At 40.5% G+C, this 16,053-nt stretch overlaps 1 protein-coding gene across 4 annotated transcripts in view; it reads right to left on the bottom strand.

Annotated features, from left to right (window-relative positions):
* Positions 1-16,053, bottom strand: part of SSH2 (slingshot protein phosphatase 2) — a 226,641-nt gene that overhangs the window by 53,849 nt on the left and 156,739 nt on the right. For all 4 annotated transcript variants that reach the window (XM_019739497.3, XM_074320331.2, XM_019739499.3 and 1 more), the window contains 2 exons: positions 5,958-6,061; positions 931-995 (listed from right to left, as the gene is read on the bottom strand). In XM_019739497.3, the coding sequence (XP_019595056.3) occupies positions 931-995; positions 5,958-6,061 (169 nt within the window). The remainder of the gene's footprint in view (positions 1-930; positions 996-5,957; positions 6,062-16,053) is intronic.

Below are 16,053 nucleotides of genomic sequence, written 5' to 3'. Positions count from 1 at the left end.
TCCCTTCCACCAAGTCTAGCGAAGTTTGGCATGTGAGAATAAGATCCCAGTGTTGCCAGAATTTTTGATTTTTGAAGAAAAGCCCCAAGTCTGGATTTTTATGTGAAATCATCCAACTTTAAAAATATGGCTGGGATTAAAAAAAAGAGAGAGAGAGAGAACACTGTGTGGTCCAAACAAAACATATCTCTGGCCGATTGACTGCCAGCCTGCGACCTCTAGTTTGGAGCATTAAGTCCCTATTTGCCTGCCTTGTTTTCTGGTACCTTATGTTTCCTATAGTAACAATCATTCCCGTATTTAGGCAGCATTTTATACTCTTCAACATGCTTTCATGTCCACTGGATTCCCCACACTGTGAGAGGCAGAAAGGAGACAAGACAGCGGGCACAGACAGGCTACGTCACTTGTCCAACGTCAGAGGAGTAGTAAAAACTCAAGTCCAGGTCCCCCAACTCTGAGATCAGCACAAAGCCTTGGCCATTTCACTCTCCCCTTGTCCCTTTCTATGAGTGTTTGTGCTTCAGTCATGTCCTCGTCCGGAATGACCATCTCCTTTCTCCCTGACAACCTAAATCTCATCATCTTTTAAGACCAGGCTCAAACTCTACTGCCTACATAAAACCTTCCTCAAAAAGGTCAAGTCCCCAAATTTTCTCCGTTTTCTGAACTTCCATTGCTCTTACGGTCAGTAATTTACAAGCTGGCTGTCATCAACAGCCTTGAACCATCAAATTACTTCACATCACTTCACATTAGCTCATAGCCTCAATTACATTCTAAGCGCAATGCTGATCAGGACACGTCATTCTTCTTTTCTATTCCACAGAGTTCCCGGCACTGTGTTATGACCTAAAAATGACTGCTTACTGTTTGCTCTCTTAAGACAGTCTTGAGAGGAAGAGAGTAATAAGGATACCACCAACTTACCAGCCTGATGTTGTCCTCCGGGCGGAGTAATATGAACATTGCTTGGAGGTGCTGTTGGAGATCGCCTGGTGAAAGTTACAAAACAAAGGGTATTATCCCCAACTGTAATGTCAACAGAGAGGGGTCCTTCTACTCTAAGGACTTACAGGAAAGAAAGCTCTGGTTCCCTGAAGGACTCTACTTAGACACCGAAATGGAGTGTCTGAATATGATTACTGACTTCTTTTTAAAGGGAAAGAATGGTAGACTGCATCTCTATACATTCGTTTTGTTTGTTTGTTTGCTTTTTACATTCGTTTTTCAGTCTATGCTACATGAAAATTTTCTTCGTGTTTATCCCACACTTGAAACTATCGCAGTTTTGATAAAAGTGGTGGTGAGATCTGCTGGGCAGAGGCAGTATTGGCTGTGCTCTCAGGCCGACCGAAGGTAACAGTCAAGGAATCCTGCCATTCCCACGTCTGTAACTGTAATCAACAGCTGCACTTAACCTAAGAAGATTTCTAGAGTCCCCTTAGAAAAATTTCAACATTAAAATTATTTCCACATTAGTGGCTGATATTAAAAAGTATTTATTAAACATAGCAAATCCCAAGAGATATATAGTCTAGTGAACATATAATTAGGTGCTTTAAAATGGCCAAACATTATTTGAATCCACACGTGTTGAAAACTAAGTGAAATTTCTTTGTATTTAACTGTTACAGATTTCCTATTCTGTACTAGGAAATCTGAGGCTTTGGCCAGTAAGAGATAATTAGATAATGTGCTGTCATAAAGGATGACCATTAGAAAACAAGAACCTTCATTTCTACGCATCCAGATTGGCAAACAGGTATCTGTCTAAAAGGTCACTCAGTCTAAAAGCCTTTCCTATGTTTTCCTCCCTTTCCTTCTCTTAAAGAACAACTTTTGTTGTTGTTGTTGCTTGCCTTTCCCCCCTCCCCTCACATTTCACTGCTGGCACTTACCAATTCCATTATTGCAGAATCTTTCAAATTTCAAAATTAAAAAGGAGAGTCATCATGTTTGGCCATTCTACTACATTTCAAACCCAGAGACACACTCTAAGTCTCATGTGCAAGAACCAGTATGGGCACATAGCTATAAACCCAAGAGAAATGAAAACAGAGTCTAACACTAAAACTTGTACACGAATGTTCACAGTAGTGTTATTTATACTAGCCCCCAAATGGAAACAATGCAAATGTCTATCAATTGATGAATAAATAAAAAAAATGTGGTATGTATATCCATGTACTGGAATATTATTTGGTCATAAAAAGGAATGACGTACTGATACATACTATAACATGGATGACCCTTGAAAACATGCTATGTGAAAGAAGCCTGTCTCAAAAGAATGTTTATATGGGTCCATTTATATGCAACACCCAGTACAGGCAAATGTATAGAGACAGAAAGTAGATTAGTGGTTGTTTAGGGCTGGAAGGAAGGAATATAGGGAGTGACTGATAATGGGTATTGTTTCCTTCGGGGGGATGAAAATGTTCTAAAATTAGACTGTGGTGATGGTTGCCCATCTTTCTGAGAATATACTAAATTCTGCGACTATACTAAATAAATCACTGAATGTATACTTTACATGGGTAAATTGGGTGAATTATATAGTATGCGAATTATATCTTAATAAAGCTGTTAAAAAAAAAACACCAGTGTGGGAGACAAAGTACTAGGAATAAACAATAAAGAGTGTCCAGAGCAGGGGGTCTCCAAACTGCGGCCCACGGGCCAACTGCAGCCCACAATCCATTTTTAATTGGCCCGCAGCAAATTCCAAAAATATATTTAGTTTACTTAAATAAACCAGGTGAGGCAATACGTACTTCACCTCGAGTGAGTGGCCCGGCTGTTTGTGTATTTTACCACATATGGCCCTTGGTGAAAAACGCTGAAAAAAGTTTGGACACCCCTGGTCTAGAGTTACAAGTTACAATTGAGTTAAGCAGCTGAGGCTTTTTAAAAATTAAGTTTCCTACTGTTGTATCTGGACAAATAATCCGAGGAAAGGATTTTTACCATGGAGAATTTGTGGAGGAGAACATTCTGGGCAAGGAGTAGCCCTAAGTCCCTACTCCAAGCACCACTGGCCCAGAGATCCAACTGCCTTGTGGGAAGGTCAGATAAGAACCAGGGAGCCCTTCCGTACAGCGAGGCCTCTCCTGGGAGCTGTTATGTGGCAGCTCAGGTCTGTCTGTTAGTCCGTGAGCAAGCTGGGGATTTTCTGCTAGGAAACTGTCCTTCAGAGAGACTAATAGAGGTAATACACTGATACCATTAAGATCCTCCCCTTAGATTTTTCCATATATTTCACTGACAGTAGCTAAGTTTCAGATTGCAGCTGGACTTCATAAAGACTTGCTATTTCCCTTTAAAACATTAGCAGATAGTCGCTCAATATCTCTTTGTGATTACAAAACAGTGTTTGGATATTGTAAATAAAGCCCAGATAAAAAATTCTAAGGAGCTCAAGACACACGCATTAAGAAACTACAACTAGACAGAGTGAGCCGGCCGTTGGCTCTCAGTGCTGCCACGGTCTTTCCGATACTGCGAAGGGGAGCGCCAGCGTATGCGAAGGTCTGGCTTTCTGAGCTGCGTTTACATTCACACTGCCTCATCTGTTCTGGTCTGGATCACAAATCAAGCCCATTCCGTTTGTGTTACATCTGCTTTTCTTTTTAGTATGGGGAAAGCAAAGTGAACAAGGTCAAGTAGAAACCTGGGAGGCAGTTGAGTATGGAAGTTTGACCAAAGAAAAAGGCCAACCAGGGCCAGGAGCTTTAAAAGCCACTGACCCCACTTACTTTTACATGTCACAGAGCAATCTGCCTAACATTTGAGTCAGACAAGCTGGATTTAAACCAATAATTTGTCTTCTTTTTACTGCAAGTGATAAATATCCACACCAAACAAATACAAAGCTTAGCTGGGTCTACTTCCTCTGTGCATTCAAGTTTTGGAGGGAAGTGTCCCTCCCTTCTGGGGGCGGGCATTGAAGAGGAAGGTTTTAGAAAGTGCAATCCAAAGCTAATTTTCAAAGGAGTGTTTTTCCCTCACTCTTTTAAAAATTTTCCACGCTGGAGAATTTTGGTAGGAACACAATACTGTCCAATGAGATGGATTATAATTCTGAGTTGCTACATCTGCAACTAGATGAAGGTCTAAATAAGTAGGACAAACACTAAAATAGCTGAGATTATCTAGACTGTAGCTCAACTCAACTACTGCTTCAATGGGATCCAGTATTTCTGGCTTTCACCTCTGACTTAGGCCCTGGTGGTCTGCAGTCTTCTTTGTTCCCTTCCTAGTAATCCTAATTTATCCCCCTCGTGAAGATAACACATCATCAAAGTAGCCCTTTTATGAGAATAAGCAACCACTCTTTGTATAGCATTGATCAGGATTTCTCCAATTACTGACCTCAGGTTGGCTTTTATTTTCCCCCCCAAAATGACACAAATAACAGGCTTGCTGTTAGAAGACAGGCATAAGACTAATTATCTTCTTAAACAGTAGATTTCCTATTACTAGAGACCACTTTCCCTAGACATACTTTCTCTGATTCTTTCTTAAGCTCATCAGCACAAGTGCATCTTACTTTAGAGAAATTCAACACATGGAATCTACCATTAGTAAGATATTGTGATATTATAATAAGAAATATGTATTTGGTCTTCATTCTGTTCATGGTACAGAGTTCCTAAAACCCTTGGAATTTCTTAAGTGGTAAGAGCAATAATGGTGTCTTTTGTTCTGTTAATGACATTACTTTTGGAAAGCATCTAAGTATGGATGCTGGTTGCAGGGAACAGGGCAGGACGGGACGGGTGGAGGGTGGAGGGGCTGGAGGTTGACTCGATGGCCAGTGGGCAATAATTTAATCAGTCATGACTATGTAATGAAGCCTCCATAAAAACCCGAAACGACTGGGTTCAAAAAACTTCCAGGTTGGTGAACACATGGAAATTTGGGGAGGGTGGCACGCTTGGAGAGGGCATAGAAGCTTTGTGCCCCTTCCCAAACACCTTGCCTTATGTACCTCTTCCAACTGGCTGTTCCTGAGTTACATCCTTTTATAATAAGTTTCTCTGAGTTCTGTCAGCCACATTAGCAAATTAGTGGAATTCAAGGAAGAGGTCATGGGAAACTCCAATCCACAGACAACCTGGATTTGTGACTGGCATTTGAAGTGGGGGGTGGGTCGGGAGGGAGGCAGTCTTGTACAAGTGAGCCTTTAATCTCTGGGATCTGACACTATCTCTAGGTAGATAGTGTCAGAATTGAGTTGAATTGTGGGACATCCAGCTGGTGTCTGAGAATTGCACCCATATTCAAACTGGTTGCAGAATACTAGCAGACAATTTCAAAATCCAAGTCGTATACTTATTTCTAGGTGACCATTTATTTGATGACTCCTTATTTCTACAAAAGTCCTTTGAATTAAATTTCCTGTTTTTTTTAGTGTACACACAATTTAAAACACTAGCATTTAAGAACTAGTATTTCGATATGTGATAACTCTTGTTATCACAACAGTGACACTGAATTTACTTTATTTATCTTAGTATATATGTTCACTATCATATCATATATCATATCATATCATATCATGTTATTGTTTCCTCATAACATCACTAGAGAGCAGACAGGAAAAAACTGTAATCTTTGGTTAGTTGAAACAATTTTGCATAGGATCTGAGGGAACATCTGAACATCTTTTAGCTATCAAAACCTTAATTGAGAAGTCACATAAGACTACATTAGAGTATTTTTGTCCCTTATTATTTTTCCAATAAAAATTTATTGACTATCTACTAGATGTATAAAGCATTCTGCTATGTGCCAGAAAAAGTCAATGACAGTGAAAAGAAAAGTGATTATAGCACATTACAATGCTTTCTTTCACTATTACAGAACTGCTGGAGAAACAGGGATGAGGTAGCCAGCCTTTTAGAACAAAAATCAAAGAAACCAAGAAACGAATAGGTTATGTCGAGCTTTACCTGCATGCTTGTTGCGTCTGTGGCTGATTCTTGGTGTGGATGAGCCATTTCCCCGTGGTAGAAAAAGGGCAGCACCTTTGACAGTTAGAAAGCTCTCACTGATGCTACAAGAAAAAAGTCAAAAGAAAATGAATTATTTAAAGAAGGAAATCAAAGAATAAGATGGAGACCCACTTTAGCATTTTCTGTCTTCCCTCTTCCAAAGTCCCAACTTCATGGGATGAAGTAAAAATAAAATCGAGAGACTAGTTACCCACAGTCCTGTTTACTAAAAACAATTTTTCTAGAACAAAACTTAAAATATTCTATATCCATTACACAGCAGCAGTTAAGAGTAAAAACTCTGGAAACACACACAAAAAGGGTAAAGGGTCTGGAACCAGAATGCCTGGGTTAGAACCAGAATCCCTGGACTACTATTTGCCCGAATGAATTTTGGGGGCCTAAATTACCTTATCTGTAAAACAGGGATAATAAAATAAACTAAGGTTGTTTGTTAGGAGTCAGTAAGAATATAGCTTCTTAGAGAGGTGTCCTTAGTAAACATTAGTTACTATTATTAGATCTATGGTAACCAATACTGGTATTACAATAGTGTTCTAATCAGATGGACTATGTTGCAATACTTAGTTACTAACAGTAGATCCAAAGTTTGCAAACACAATTGATGTTTAAAATACACGCCACACTAAAGCGTTACTCAAAATTTTACTTTCACTAACTTGTGTTCCCACATGCACTGAAAAGGAGTAGCACACAGGAAGTGTGTTTAACCCATGTAGTTTGTCCTCCATGTTCAATTGTCCTTCATGTGACTGATAGCTCAACACAAGCGGAGAACTACCCCTCAGGATAGAGGCTATTCAAAATGCAATCACTAGTGGATATCCACAGAAAACAGAAAATGTATCTCAATTATTTCATATCATCATACTAAGCCTTTTGATGTTACACACAGAATCTGAACTTTTAAATCACTAACGGCAAAGTTTAGAAACACATAATGGAGGGTTCCAAGTTTGCGTGTTCGTGTGTATGCCATTCAGGGTTAGCTAATGTATTGTAAACCATACTGCCTATTTAACATTTCCACTTGGAAAACTAATTGGCATCTCAAATTTACATTGCCAAAGCTAATATCTTGAGTCCCCTGCAAACCTGATCCACCCAAGTTGTTTGGGCCAAATACATAATAGTCATTGCTGGTTTCTCTTTTTCCCTGCAACAATATGTATGTAATCCATCAGAAAAACTTATGAGCTTTACTTCCAAATACTTTTCAAAAAGTTTTTAAAATTGGGGAATATTGGGGAACAGTGTGTTTCTCCAGGGCCCATCGGTTCCACGTCATCGTCCTTCAATCTAATTGTGGAGGGCGCAGCTCAGCTCCAAGTCCAGTTGCTGTTTTCAATCTTTAGTTGCATGGGGCACAGCCCACCATCCCATGTGGGAATTGAACCAGCAACCTTGTTGTTGAGAGCTCCCATTCTAACCAGCTGAGCCATCTGGCTGCCCCTCTGGAAGCTCAGTGGCAGCTCGTTGTCTTCAATCTAGTTGTGAAGGGCGCAGCTTAATGGCCCATGTGGGAATCGAACCAGCAACCCTGTTGGTAAGAGCTCGCGCTCTAACCAACTGAGCCATCTGGCCGCCCCCCAAATAATTCTTGAATGTGTCCACTTATCTCCATTACCACTCTAACAATGGTCCATGGCACCCTCATTTTTCACCTAGACCCCTGTAAAAAAGTTTATTTTTTAAAGCTTTTTATTACAGAAAACATTAAAACATATACAAAAGTAGATAGGATAATATAATGAACCCCCAGGTCCTCATATATTTCTGCTTTAATTCATGGCCACCCTTGTTTCTTTTTGCTTTGTCCCTGAAGTGAAACTAATCCCAGACATTATATCATCAAAAAGCCTCTTCACTGGTCTGTCTACAACCACTTCTGCTCTGCTACTGTATCCACTTACCAAACAGCAAGAGTGATTTAAATACATAGATCTGCTTACAGACCTATATGTTTTAAATTTACATATATACCAGAGGTGCCAAAAAAATGTATACACATGACTTGCATTCACCTTTTGTTATCAACATATATTGAGTATTACAATTTTAATACAGTTTTTTCCTTTCTTAAAATGTGCATATATTTTTTGGCACCCTCTGTATATGATATCACTACACACACACACACACACACACACACACACACACACACACACAATCCACTTACCAATCAGCAACCAGAGTGATTTAAAATACATAGATCTGTTTATAGATGTATATATTTTAAATATACATATATATACACACATAGAGGGTAACAAAAATGTATACACATTTTAAGAAAGGAACACTGTATTAATTGTAGAGATAGCAGATCTGTTATCAATATATACCAATAACAAAAGATGAATACAAGTCCCATTTGACTTCTGCAATTACAAGAGGTGCTCAAAGTGGTTACCATCAGCGTCCAGACACTTCTGATTATGGCAAACTACTGCTTGAGCAACGTTGACCAAAGTGTCCACTTGTATACATTTTTTTGGCACCCCCGACAGATACATCTATATATCAATATCTATAAATAATACACAGACACACACATAGTGTCACTTCACTGCTTGAAACCTTCTAATGACTTGCTTTTGTACTTACAAATAAAAGCTGAAGTCTTTTGCTTGGACTTCAGGGCCCTGTAACATCTGGTAAATTACTTCTCTGATCTTGTGCCATCTCCCCTTTTGTTTACTATGATCTAGTTGCACTGCCTTCTTCCTGTTTCTTCTATATTTCAGGCCCCTTCTCAGGGCCTTTGTGCTTTTTGTTTTCTACTTGGGACCTGTTTCTCCTGGCCTGTCACTATTTAAGTCGCGGCTCCAGTATCATCACCTTCCCCTACCCCCCATCCCAGTCATACTCTATCTTTGTTGGGTTTTTTTCCTTCAGGATATTTATTACACTCTTAAAATTATATTCACTTGTATACTTAATTGCAGTTATCTCCCTATGATAGAATATAAGTTTCATGAAGAGCACGGATTTCATTTTGGTCAGCACTGTATCCTCCACATTGGAAACAGTGCCAAGCACATATTAGGTGCTTAATAGATATTTGATGTTTTGAATTTATTCGACCCATGTTTATTTCCACAGTTGTATCTGTCCCATCACTGCAGTGGAATTGTAATTTAGGATGAGGAAAGAGAAATTCTATTATCTCACATGTAAAAAACAAAACAAAACTGTTACAGAACTCAATATATGTGGCAGATTCATGGACTGTAAAATACAAATGTTTGATGATAAATTAATTGGCTAATAAAACTAAATCACCTCTATAATGCTGTCAGTCCCTGACTCAATGTTATCTTTTAATCAAGTGACACGAAGCTGATAAACCTTTGAGGTAACTTGCCAAATAGATTGGAACTTGTCTTCTGAAAACAAACACAACAATCCACAGACACCACTTTAAAATTTGCATGCTGGCTGGGAGGGGATGCCTTTATTTTGTTTTGTTTTCATCTTTAAATAAAGCATTGCGCCTCTGTGGTCTGTTGCACAAGTCTTGTCTCTTGTTACATTCGTGGTGTGCACATGTCACCCTGCTGTAGGTCACTCTGTTGCACTCGTGTTACGGGAACAACCTAAAACAAAATGTCTGAGTGACAGGATGAGCGGGGTACACCACAGACAGGAAATGAAATTCACACTTCTGCCAACACAGCAACTGTCTGCTTTAGTACATGAAAATATTTTTTAAAAAAAGGCTAAATAGTCTACCTATCACCAGGCAGTTACAGCTGTGGGTATACTTTGGTTTCCTGTAAACAAAGCAGTCTCTACTTCTACAAAAGAAGTATATTTATTGAGAGCTTAAAAGAGCCAGGCATCCTTTAGTCATTACTTTTGTGAGAGAGGTAGTTTCTCTTTGAGGAACACTAGTTTAAGAATTAACTTCCTGGTTTTTGGAATTCTGTAATATTGTTCTTAGATACATTTGTTGCTTCTGCTTTAAAGCAAATAGAAGTGTATTCTTTAAAATGTATGTAGTGCTTTCACAAGGGGAGGGTTAGATGGGTGGATGAGGGCCCTTGGTTAACTCAAAGCTACATGGAAAATTCCTGATTATAAAAGAAAGACCAGAAGTCAAACTCAATGAGCGGTATAAGGGAAAAGATGTCTTTCTATTTGAGTCATTTACACAAATCTCAATAAACTTTTCTAATAGAACAAAATGAACAGCAGATCTAGCTGGGACAGAAGACTGCCCAGTATAGGGGCAGTGTAGGGTCCTAGAGAGTCATGGCAGACACACCCTAGATGGGACAATCCTCTTTATTTTGTGGCCCCAGATTCTGACGCCCTAGTTATCACAAAAGTGGCATACTTATATGCTGTTGGTCACAAGGAATGAAAGTGTGGCTGATTACAAAAATCCCTTATCATCACTGAAAGAAAGTCAAAGCTCTATAAATGCTATCAAAGATGCAATAGCACTACAGTGGCATGGAAATGAAAAAACAAAATTCGAAACCACTAGAGTTTAAGTGGATCAAGTTCAACTTGAAAATTAAATGCTTTATTTGCATATGAAAATTATATGCAAATTTAACCACATGTACTTCAGTGTAAGGGAAAAGCTTAGTATATCTTGCTAGAATAGCAAAAGATTAATTTATATAACTATTAAGTCTTTCTGAAACAGCTGCCTGAAGATTCGACTGACATAGAGTTGGTCTCTGACTAAAAATTTAGAAAGTCAGGTGAAGACTTTTACACGTTTTCTTTTTTTCCCCCCTTCTTCCGCCTCCCCCACCTCCGGTTCAAGCTGTTGTTTCTGTCTAGTTGTGTAGGACACAGCTCCCTGGCCCAGGCTGGTGTTATGAGCCTTGCACTACCGCTGGCTGAGGCAGCGTCGTCGGTCGGCCGCTCACGGAGGCTCTCGCCGGCTGCTGGCCACTCACACTGGCTACTGGCCACTCATGGCAGCACACGGTAGCCCATGGCAACACTCTGCAGCCCACAGCAGCTCACGCCAATCTCCGGCTGCTCACGGCAGCCCAGCTCCAGGGAGAGCTGTTGTTCACAATCTTAGCTGTAGAGGGTGCAGCTCACTGGCCCATGTGGGAATTGAACTGAAGGAATCGAACCGGCGACCTCAGCGTTAGGAGCAGGGTGCCCCAACCACCTGAGCCACCGGGGCCAGCCCTTTTACACATTTTCTTAATTGACCAGTTCTCTAGAGTCCAGCCCAGAAATAGGACGTCTCCAGTAAATTCTGTGGAGCCATCCATGTGTGATCACAAATGTCTGAAGTCCTTTTGGACTTAAAAACCCCCATATTAAGGAAAACACAAGATAAAAGAGAATACCACTCTCTCTTGATCTAAAGATGGAGAGTAATTAGCTGCTTGATAAGAAAATGACATAGGATCGTCTTTCTAACAGAGTGATAGTCAAGTTCTCATCTTCATCAGAATACAATTGAACATCTATTTACCTCTTGCCGTAAGACACTTGCTCAACAAAGAGAAACTCATCCCTAGTTAGATACCTGAGATGAGCTAGTAATGGCTAACTTGACTAGATGGCTACTGCATGTGAGGCACTGAGCTAATTAAGCACTTTACATTACTTCATCTAATCTTCACAACAATCCTGCAAAGCAGGTACTATTTTTTACCCCCAACGAACATGTAAGAGACAGAGGGGCTCAGAGATCATGTTATTTGCACAACATCTCACAGCTAGTAATCCTTAGAGCAAGGATTCAAATCAAGGTCTGGCTTGAAAATTCACGCTTTGAATCAATTTCTACTGTGCTGTTCTAGTTTCATGACATAGTTTACGGAAAATGAAGTATCATGTCTCTGCACAGACCTTTTCAACAGGGCAGAATTTAAAAGTAGAGTATGGAAGCGAGAGGAAAGGACTGAAATGCATCCAGATCTCAACTCTTCTGTTCCTTTTTTGTTCCCTCTATCAAGGCCATGAACAGAAAGACTGTACTGAGGGGCATGAAGAACATCTGGCTGAGAGCTGAATCCAGATGGGCTGGACAATAAAGAACTGTAACTTCTGTTGGGAACGATAGCAGTGTTTTAGTCTCAAAAATGGAGGAACGAGTCCTCTCTGCTTTAAATAAATTTGAGGAAGTACTCTGTGCCAATCCCTCCCAATCAAATTCACTTCCTAAAGCATGAAATTTGTTAACTGGCAGTTTCTTCTTCTTCTCAGGCAAAGCGTAGAGGAAAAGGTCAATTAAGGGAAGAAAATACTTAACTCTTCTGAGGTTGGAATAATCTTTGAGGAATGTGGCCAGGGTGATCATCCGTGACCAACAGGCAGGCCAAGGAAGCAAAACAAAGCAACAATACACCTGGACAAACTGTTGAATGTCAGCTGGATAGACATTCTTCTGTTTTATATGCAACACACAAGAAGAGATGGATTCTGTACTATGGGAAATCAAGTTTCAGCAAGTGGGTGTGATACTTTTATTTCAACATTAACGTGAAGGAAGTAGATTTTATGTTTATAATGTTTGTAATGCCAAACTCTTGAGTTTGTTTGGTATTTCTGCCTGAAGCCAAAATTTATAGGTAAATTGTGTAATACTGATTGCACACAATATAATTGCACAAGGTGAGTTGGTTGGCACTTATACAAAATTCAAATACACAACATCTAAACTATTATATTTTTGTCTTAAAGAATATTCATCTAGGGGAAACTTTCAAATACATTCCACCCTCCTAACGTTCTCCCCTTCTTGATAAGCTTTCTCTGCTTATTTAGTTGTTTAATTTTCAGATTAAAGGCGCTAGGGAATCTTCCAGTAATCCCATTAAGTGGAAAGGAGTTCACGTCCCCACTTAGTGTTACCGTAACATGTAAAAAGGGAATTTCACAACAAAAAGCTTCAATTATCAGACCAGACGCCAAAGGAATACAGAGCTATCAATACTAGTGCCTACTGAAAAAGTCTGGCTAAACCCCCAAAAACAGAAGGAAAAAGTCACCGTGCCTTGATGTATGAAACATGGCTGCAAAAGTCAAAAGCACCTACCAGATAGTGAGAAAAGTTTGATTCTGTAATCCTAAAGAAACTTAGATTAAAACGGGAGAAAATTCAAACCCAAATGTTGCAGGTATGTTATCTGTAACAAACAATCCCAACTCCACCCCCACCTCCACTATACATGGCCACGTGGTCAAGTGCTAATATTAGAATGACAATCAATACCTGGAGCCCTCTGCCCTGGGGCATAAACTCCCAGGCATATGCCTATGAGCCTGACAGAATTATTTGTCCGCTTAAGCAGACAAGCAGAGGCTGGGTGATCTAGTGGACCAATGACCGGCAAAGCAGAGAAGACCTCAGGACTCCAGTTCTCACTCATCACCTATAACCATCAAATCATTTTAGTTCCAGCTAATCCTCCACTGCACTGTTGCACAATTCCCAGCGCAACTACCCTCAGACGCAGCTATTTGTTTGTCCCCGTACTTTTCTACAATCTAAAAAGGGGAAAAAAAAAAAGGTCTGTTTGTTCAAGGCTGAGGGACAAATTCTGTTAGGACCAATCTCCCTGGTCTTTTCCCTATAGACCATAAATGGGAGGTGAAAAGAACCCCAGAAATTTTGTTTTGTTCATTTTGAATGGTCATTTACTGATAAGCTCTTATAACTATGTATTGCATTTTTTGCCTCAAACATGCATTTTAGAAATGTTCAGACAGAAACATAATCTAGGATCAATCATTTTATCACTGGCCATATAATTCAACTTGCCAATTTCTACAGACTGGGACACATCTGAGTTGACATTTGCGGTTTTTGGCTGTCCAGCAATAGATCGCTCCTTCCTGGTCTCCGTTTGGGGAACCTTCCCCAATGTCCATGGTTTTGGTGGCCTCCAACTCTGAAACTGCAAGCGGCCTTGCAGGAAGCTGCCATGTGGTTTAGGCCTGGCCAATTGGAAACTCTCCTCTGAATCTTAGGCAAGTGACCCAAGGGAACAGGGACAGTGGGGGAACGTGGCAAGGTATAGACCAGTCTGCCCCTGATCCCTGGCCTTCTTCGAACGCCTGTGGCCCCTGCCTGTTCCCTAAGCTTGGTCTTTCGGCCTCCCATCCATTAGGTGAGCTCTGCCATCCTTCGAATGCGTATTTTGCTGAAAGCTAGTTAAAATTCATTTCTGAGCTTGCAACAAGAGAATCTGATACATCAACTGAAGTTCAGAGAATTTAATTCCTTTCCTCAAGTCACACAGCTTGTAGTGGAGCCTAGACTCCGCCCCATGTCATCTGACACCCAGGGAGGCACTTGAACCCGCCATCCTGAGTTAGATGTTATTACTACAGGATCCTGAGTTAGATGTTATTACTACAGGACATTGCTAACCTAATAATTGGAAGCAACCAACAGTTAAAAACACATCTGGTCAGTTGATCTCAAGAGAACAAAGGCAGGATTTCACTGCAAAGCCTGGTGTGGTATTTGTTCTATTTTTCACGGCATCCTGAAGACCAAGTTCAGGTCTGAGTGGGGAAAGATTTAGACATATTCCCATGAGGCAAATCCTCCTTTGCTATTTCCTAAAGTCACTTCTTTATCATTCTTCCTTTAATAAGTTTGTTGAATATTAAACACTGCTTTTTAAAAATATCAAAAACTGGATGCCGAGAACAAAAAGTTAGGAAGGACACGGGACTTAGGCAGGAGGGCAAGAAAGCCCACGTGGGAAAAGAAGTGGGTGCATGCCCCATCCTTGGTCCCCCTTCAGTCTTCTCTGAGAGCAACAGTCTTCCTTTCTCCATGCTGTCTGGTCACACATCCACGTGACCTCCTTTCAGGGATTTAAAGTGTTTAGCTTTTGGTTTAGGTTTTAAAAGTACTACCAAACAATGAGAGGTCAGACCAGGCCCTCAGAGAGGACCTACTTCAGCACGTTTTGCGAGAACAGCACGATGTAAAATCATTTTAAGCCCTGAATGCCTTTGAGAAGAGCGCTCACACTTTCCTGAGCCTCCAGGCAGCCACCACTCCTGGACTTAAACTGAGCAGCCTGGCCCCAAAACGTGGAGTGTGAGCTGAGACTCAGAGACCAGATGTCTCATTACAGCACTGCTGCCTTCTAGTCTGTCTTTGCAGCCGCCCTAGCAAGCCTCAGCCTTGTCTCCAGCAGCCATCTCAAAATACCTCCCCCCAAAAGGACAAAAACAAACAAAACCTCCCAAAGAGCTAGGTGCTCATGAACAGACTTGGTCCTTAGGCAACTTCCCAGCATAACTGATCCTCAGCCTCCTGGTGACTGACTGACAGTGGGGAGTCTTGTTTTCAAGAAGGTCCAACTCCAAGGAGAGGAGAAACTGCCTCAGCTCAAAGGAGCCTATTTCCTCTATAGACTGAATCAACAAAGCTTCTCAGTCCTGTGTCCCCAAACTCTAGACTTAAATAGTTTTCTTTCAAAAGATAAAACTTAAAAAGCTGTCTGGACCAAAAAATAAATAACCTCAACAGTTCTTTCTCAGGATTTTAAAATGCTGGATGTACTAGTTACCAAGAGACAGAACCAACATTACCTGGCACCAAATTTAAAATAGTTGGTGGGGATAAGCAAAACAAAAGAGGAGATTAACTCAGAAAAACTGTTGAGCATGTGAAAAATCATTTCATTTGCATGATTCAACAACCGCCTTTCCAGGTATTTAAAACACACCTGCAGAAGGAATGCAAGTTGGGCTTTCAAGCACTTGGCCAGAATGTCAAACCCTGCTTTTACACCATTTCTCTTTCACCCGCAAACGAAAACCTCTTGTGAGGCTCAGGCCATCTTCTAGTCTTTGTTGCTGTCATCTTCTGACATCCCTTATCTTGCTTGATCTTCTTTCCTTTCACTCTGATTCCAACTACAATCTTAAGAGATGCCATTGTTTATACAGATGAAAATCCAACAGCTTTGCCCCCAAATTTCTCCTTCTCCTGACCTTCACCTGGACTCCATCTAGACTTGTAATTCCCAGAGTCGCTGTGGAAGGCAGGCGTCAGATCTTCATGCACTTGATTTCAGAT

Source organism: Rhinolophus sinicus, chromosome 12 (genome assembly GCF_057876585.1).
Source record: "Rhinolophus sinicus isolate RSI-liver-muscle chromosome 12, RSI-T2T, whole genome shotgun sequence".
NCBI classification, from domain to species: Eukaryota; Metazoa; Chordata; class Mammalia; order Chiroptera; family Rhinolophidae; genus Rhinolophus; species Rhinolophus sinicus.
This window is presented reverse-complemented; position numbering and strand designations above follow the sequence as displayed.